The following is a 6,929-nucleotide window of genomic DNA, read 5'->3' as shown; positions in this document are numbered from 1 at the left end:
AGAAGCAAAGGCCACCCGGACTAATGATTCTAAAGTTGTGGATTTTTTAAAATCCAATATTTTTGCAGGGTTTGGAACACCTAGAGCCATAATTAGTGACGGGGGCACTCATTTTTGCAACCGTACAATTTGGGCTACCTTGAAGAAATACAATGTCACCCACAAGATCTCTATGCCATACCACCCACAAATGAGTGGACAAGCCGAAGTCTCTAATCGGGAAATCAAGTCCATCTTAGAGAAGACCGTGAATCCAAATAGGAAGGATTGGAGCTTGCGACTTGACGACACATTGTTGGCGTATAGGACAGCATATAAGACACCAATTGGAATGTCCCCATTCCGAATGGTTTATGGTAAACCATGTCACCTTCTTGTTGAATTAGAGCGTTGAGCCTATTGAGCAATTAAGCAATGCAATATGAAACTAGATGCATCGGGAGAACAATGGAAATTGCAATTGAATGAACTTGAGGAGATACGGAATGAAGCTTATAAAAGTTCACGCATTTATAAGGATAAAGCAAAGGCCTTCTATGATAGAATAATCCAACGAAAGCACTTTGAAGCTAGAGAAAAAGTTCTTCTATTCCATTTACGTCTTAAAATTTTACCTGGTAGGTTACGTTCTTGTTGGAGCCGTCGTTTTGTGATTACTAATGTTTTTTCCAATAGTGCAGTGGAAATTAAGAGCATGAAGACTGGGAAGGACTTCAAGGTCAATGGCCATCGTCTAAAGCCATACTGCGAGCCATTCATGGAACAATTGGATGAAGTACCTCTCCATAAACCAACGGACATCGACGGCTAAGCAAAGAACAACGTCAGGCTAACGACGTTAAACAAAATGCTACATGGAAGGCAACCCATTGAGATGTATTAGTTTTCGTTTTTCCTAATGATATATATATATATATTAATACCTATTAATAGAGCAATGAGGACATTGCCCAATTTAGGTTGGAGGTGGGACATAGAAATATTAATTATTCGATATGTCTAAGTATGTGTTTACATTTGTTGTTAGTTTATAGTTTTTGCATGTTTTTAGGATTAAATTGTTTAGTTTTTCGGATTAATTTATGTGTCAATGATATGATTACAATTGTGATAACATGTACTGTTTAGAGGATGTCAAATGTTGCTTAGGTTTAATAGTAATTTCAAATAATTAGTTTCATCTAGTTTGAGACTCCCATGCTATGTGGTATGATTTGGCTGGTTAGTCTTAAGGCTTAGTGATGTTTGTTATGTATGAATTTTCATAGACTTTTTCTCGGTAAGTTACGTTCCTGTTGGGTTGGTCCTTTTGTGATTACTAATGTTTTTCCCAATGGTGTAGTGGAAATTAAGAGCATGAAGATCGGGAAGGACTTCAAGGTCAATGGCCATAGTCTAAAGCCATACTACGAGCCATTCATGGAACAATTGGATGAAGTACCTCTCCATGAACAACGGACATGGACGGTTAAGCAAAGAAGAACGTCAGGCTAACGACGTTAAATAAAGCACTACATGGGAGGCAACCCATTGAGTTGTGTTAGTTTTCGTTTTTCCTAATGATTTTTTTTTTTTTTTTAATACTGATCAATAGAGCAATGAGGACATTGCCCAATTTAGGTTGGGGGTGGGACATAGAAATATTAATTATATGGTATGTCTAAGTATGTGTTTACATTTGTTGTTGCTGTATTAGTTTAGGGTTTAATTTATATGTCAATGATATGATTATAATTGTGATAACATGTAATGTTTAGAAGATGCTAAATGTTGCTTAGGTTTAAGGGTAACTTCAAATAATTAGTTTCATCTAGTTTGAGACTCTCATGCTATGTGGTATGATTTGGTTGGTTAGTCTTAAGGCTTAGTGATGTTTGTTATGTATGAATTTTCATAGACATTTTTGCGATCTCAACAAATTCTAGAACTCACTTAATAATGACTTGAGGTGAAATCCCAGAATGCACATTACTTAGGGTATGATTTGGGCTATCTTTGGAACGTTTGAGTCTTTCAAGCCAACCCTTTATTTAAATTATCGCTAGCTACCCCTTTGAGCCATTATTAACCACATTTAGCCTTGACTTTCTTTCATGTAATCTAAATTAACCCACCATTATTTTGAGCAAAAAACACATTCCCACCCTTTAATTTTTAACAGACTTAATCTAAGTACAAGAAGTGAGGGTGAAGGTTTCTGAAGATTTTCAATTTATTCCGAATGTGCTCAAAATAATAGGTTGGGGGTTGTGGAGTATTTTTTAATCAAGAGTTGGGGTAGCATTTTTAGCTTTCTTTTCTTTCATCTAAAGGAAAAAAAAAAAAAAAATGAGAAAGGAACCAAAGAAAGAAAGAAAGAAAGAAAAAAGTATTGAGAAACATCGTAAAGTGTAAATGATGCAATAAAATTATTTTTGATGAAGGGTGGAAAAAGTTGGGTGTAAAGAAGAATGATGGCGCGTGAATGAAAGTGTTTGAAAGAAATAGGATTGAGTCTCTTATTTTTGCTTATCTTTTCCGTTCTTTCATAACCTCATAACCTAGCCTAACATTGCAGGCTTAATAAAGACCTATTTGATCCGAGGTAGTGTAATCATTCTGCAATAGTAGAGAGTAGTTTGAAAAGTGAGCCTATGGAATTTGATTCTATACATTATATTATATTTTTCAAATTTTGAGATCAATTCTTTTTTTGTGAAGCTTGTGCATGTGATCATTCGGGTTTTGAGATTAACGGGTTTGTGGAATGATTGATGTGTGAGAGTTGATAATGAAAATGAAATTGATTTTTGAGTTACCTTTGGGCTTGGGTGATGTTTTACTATCCATTATGTTGTGTGTTTTATGCAATTTTTGAGATGAATGTATATCTGGAGACAAATGTTTTGTTTGATTGTTTTTAATTTTCGCGTCTAGTTTAGGTCTAGTATGAATGTTTGTGGGTATCATCGCCAGAATCCCTCACGAGAATACAACTCGTCCAACTAGGGCCACCTAGGGGTTTAAAGGCTTGTCGCATACGCTAATTGCAACCGTGACAATCTACAAAAGTGATTTGGGGTAGATTAGATTTAGGTTTATTTTATTTTAATTTTCAAGCTAGAAGACATCTTTAGCTCGCTTACCTTGCTAGGAACTAGCAAGAAGCTGGTTGGAGGTTGTGATAAGTGCTTGAAAATACACTTATACTTAGTGGTTTATAGGTATCATTTGTGGTAAATTAGGATTAATTCGCATGAATTGACTTAACTATTTCATAAATGCATGTTTCGGGATCACGAGTATTTTTGTTGTGTTTTCAAGGAATAAAGCTTAAAAATAATATTCGGATGAGAGATGATGTTGGCAAGATAATTTGTGATGACTGGAAATAAATGGATCGAGAATCGGAGTTGAATTGAAAAAATTATGGAGCTTTGAAGTAAAGAGGAGATTCTAGATTACTCTGTAGTTTGAGCACACCTCGGTGTTTCAACTATAACTGGGGCTATTGATACCGTATCAAGATGATTTTTGAACCGTTGAAAAGCTCATTTAAAGGGATAAATTTCATATGTTTACCACGTTTCCAGATTCCATCGTTATATGCTAAAACAACACCATCTCTGGAGTGCTGAAGAATGATGCAAGGTTAAAAGAGGAACTGGACCATGCCGCAGCATTGTGCTTCAGCACATTTAGATGAGAATCAACCATGCCGTAACGCACTTAGTCCAGAACCAACCATGCTGCAGCACAGTGCCGGGGCATAGTCACGACAGCTGGAAATCTTTCTTCCGTTTTTTACGAGGAAAATAATATTTAAGAGTCCGAAACTAAATAGAATTAAGGAAAACAAAACCCTAACCCTTGTGGGATATAAATAGAAGTCATTTAACATTATTTTCGGAGATTCTTTAGAGATCTTTGTAGAGAACAAAAGTACTCAATAATGTAGAGATTAAGAGAGATTGAAAGAGGCTTGGACAGAAGAATTGGGGAAGACAATCATCAACTCCATTGTTCTACCCAAGATTTCCTAAGTTTTTCTTATCTCTTGTTACTATTTTGTTATTCTTTAATATGGTTATGTTTTCATTCTTCTCCATGAAGAACTAATTCTTTTGTGATTGAAGGTGATTTTAACACCCTAGACATGTCTTCTGATTAATAAAATCTGCAACTTTTTATTTTTTGATCCCCTTTGGTTATGTGATTATTTCTTTGAAAATAGGGTTTAACTAGATTGTTCTAACTGTTTAAGTGGCCAATTAAATCGTTAGGATTAATCTATTAATGCCAATTTAGGTTGTTTAGTATAGAATTGCTTTATTAACCTAAATAACTAGTGGTAAAGTGTATGCCTGCATACATGGTGATGTAGACCCTCTAGGCGAATTACCGTAGGAACCCACGAACTCAATGGAATATGAATAAGTTAGTTTGCTAGGAACGTGTTGAGGATGATCGAATTAGAACCCTAAGGAAACTAAGTCCTTAAAACCCTAATTTTGAGATGCCACAAAGGTTTATCACTCCCTTTGATAAGTCAAGATTCAAGCATTCATTCAAGAACACAAGAAGGCAAGCAAATAGCTTTCTGAAAGTAAAGTTCAATTGATAATAATATGTCCCCCAAAAATAACATGGCTGCCCCTTTTTATAAGCAGCAAACCCTAAAAAAAACCCTAGCTAATTGAAAAAAGGGGTTGGGCTTAAGTAAAAGTGAATTGGGCCTAAATAAACCTTAAATAAATAAAAGACTAAAGAATCTAATGATAATTAAAACATAAAAAAAAAAAAAAAAAGCCCAAGATTAAAAGACAAAAATTAAGTCCTAAATTAATCCTCGCATCCAACTTGATCTTTCGAATCTACCCCTTGCGTAAAAAGATAATAGATTATCCTTGGTGAAACTTTGAAATCTTCAAATTTAGTCTTAGAGTCTTCTAGTACAGCCTCTTTGTATTGCACTTCCATGATCAAGCCTTGCAAAGCCTCTTTCATCCTCTTTGTCTTTGCCCTAGTCATTGGACCGCCAATTCCTTGCAAAGGATCTTGGGAATATTTGGGAACATCAACTTGGTCAGCACCCCGATCTCCATTACATGGGGGGTAATCACTTAAGATAACTAAACCAACCATATGAGTTTAGCCTTGATTCAGTAGGTCTCTCGCAGCTTAATGCTTTTATTACTTTGAATGTAGAGATTGTATCCTAGGTTACATATATATATATATATTTTTTGGGTAAGTAAGCTTTTATAGAAAGGGTGAAAAGAATGCACAAAAGGCCTAAAAGTCGGCCAACCTACCTTAGGACAAGCCCTGGGTTAGAAGCGAAAGAATGATACTATCCAAGTCTACCCTAATCTTCTCTTTTTCCCATTCCTCTTGTCAAAGAAATGGACCCAAGCGGAGATTGAAGAATACAATGAATCCCACCTATCATAGGACATGCCCTGGGTTAGGTTCAAAAGTATCAAAATACAAAAACCATATACATACGCATTTACAAGAAGAATTCCATAACTAAGGACATTAACAACGTAGGGCCCTGCTAATGACACAAAGACAAAGCACTAGATCATCACCCCAAGTCTTCCAATTGCCTAAATGGCCTTGTCTAGCATAATCAACCACCGGGATGTCATATAATCAAATCCCCTTACACCACCGAAAACCTATTACATAACAACAATCCATAAAATTAGCTCCCATTTCTCGACAAGTCTTTCTATTGTAGGTATTCTTTAGGATCTTGCTAAGGTCCATAGCTCTCTCCCTCGCCACATTCTGGATGGAGTTGTAGAGAGTATGTGCATCCTTGCATTCCCCACCAAAAATCCAGCTATTCCTCTCTCTCCAAATAGAGTAAACAGTGGCTCCCAAACTTAGCTTCCCTATAGAGTACTTTAGTTTGTTCTTCCTCCACCTACTAGCTATGTGCTCAACATAATCGTTTCAAGGTCGGGTGACATACCCAAGAGAAGAGGGCTTAAGGATACGGTTCCAAATCCTTTGGGTGAAAGAGATGATCGATCGTTTCTTGCCCATGATTAGAAAAACAACACACATTGCTAGAAACTATTCCATACCTCATCAATTTGTCCCTAGTCTGAAGCCGATCCTTACGTTGCTAGAAGCTTGCCCATATCTGCATTGAAACCTCATCAGGAGTTTTTCTGGTTATTTAGAACAGAATGGTATTATGTTTAGGCACCCTTGCCCATATCTCCATTAGTAGAATGAGAGAGCAGAGAGAAAGCATAGGTCTATTACAGAGTATGGCCTGTCCCTTTTGGCACACGCTAGTATGCCTCTTAAATATTGGTGGTCAACTTTCAGTACAACTACTTATCTTCTTAACAGGCTACCTACTTTAGTCGTTGAGTTTGTATCACCTTATTATGTACTGTTTAACTAAGAACCTACTTATGATGAGTTTAGGATCTTTGGTTGTAGTTTGTCATCCCTATCTTAGACCCTACAATAAGCATAAGCTTTCTTATCACACAAAAAAATGTGATTTTCTTGGATATAGTCTATCTCACAATGAGTATTTGTGCCTCTCCTCAGGTAGAGCGTATGCTGTTAAAAAAGTGAAGTTCAATGAAGCTGAATTTCCTTTCAAAACTGGTTTTCAGTCATCTGTGTCTAACATTTCTCTTTCTCTAAATGCATTATTTGAGCACAGATCTGCTCAACCTTGGATTATTCCTCAGAATATTTTGGGGGATGATTCTACATCACTGGTTCCTCCTATTAATCTAGGACTTGATTAATCTGTTTTAGAACCTGATCCATTTGCTTCAATTGCTCCTAACCCACCAAATTTCTCTCCATCTGCCTCCATGAATGCATCTCCTGTTTCTAATACATCTTGTCCACTTTCTGCCTGAGTACCAAGTTCTTCTTTAGGAGGAAAATTTCCTACCATTCAACTAGAG

The 6,929-nt window shown here is 36.3% G+C and overlaps 1 protein-coding gene across 1 annotated transcript; it reads left to right on the top strand.

Annotated features, from left to right (window-relative positions):
* The first annotated feature begins 421 nt into the window (after positions 1-421).
* LOC116119440 lies at positions 422-811 on the top strand. The gene has a single exon (XM_031405391.1). It carries the CDS (start codon positions 422-424, stop codon positions 809-811), a length of 390 nt encoding a protein of 129 aa, XP_031261251.1.
* Positions 812-6,929: the final 6,118 nt, after the last annotated feature.

Source organism: Pistacia vera, unplaced genomic scaffold (assembly GCF_008641045.1).
Source record: "Pistacia vera cultivar Batoury unplaced genomic scaffold, PisVer_v2 Contig89, whole genome shotgun sequence".
Taxonomy (NCBI): domain Eukaryota; kingdom Viridiplantae; phylum Streptophyta; class Magnoliopsida; order Sapindales; family Anacardiaceae; genus Pistacia; species Pistacia vera.
The sequence above is the reverse complement of the archived record's forward strand: the minus strand, read 5'-3'. Positions and strand labels throughout refer to the sequence as shown.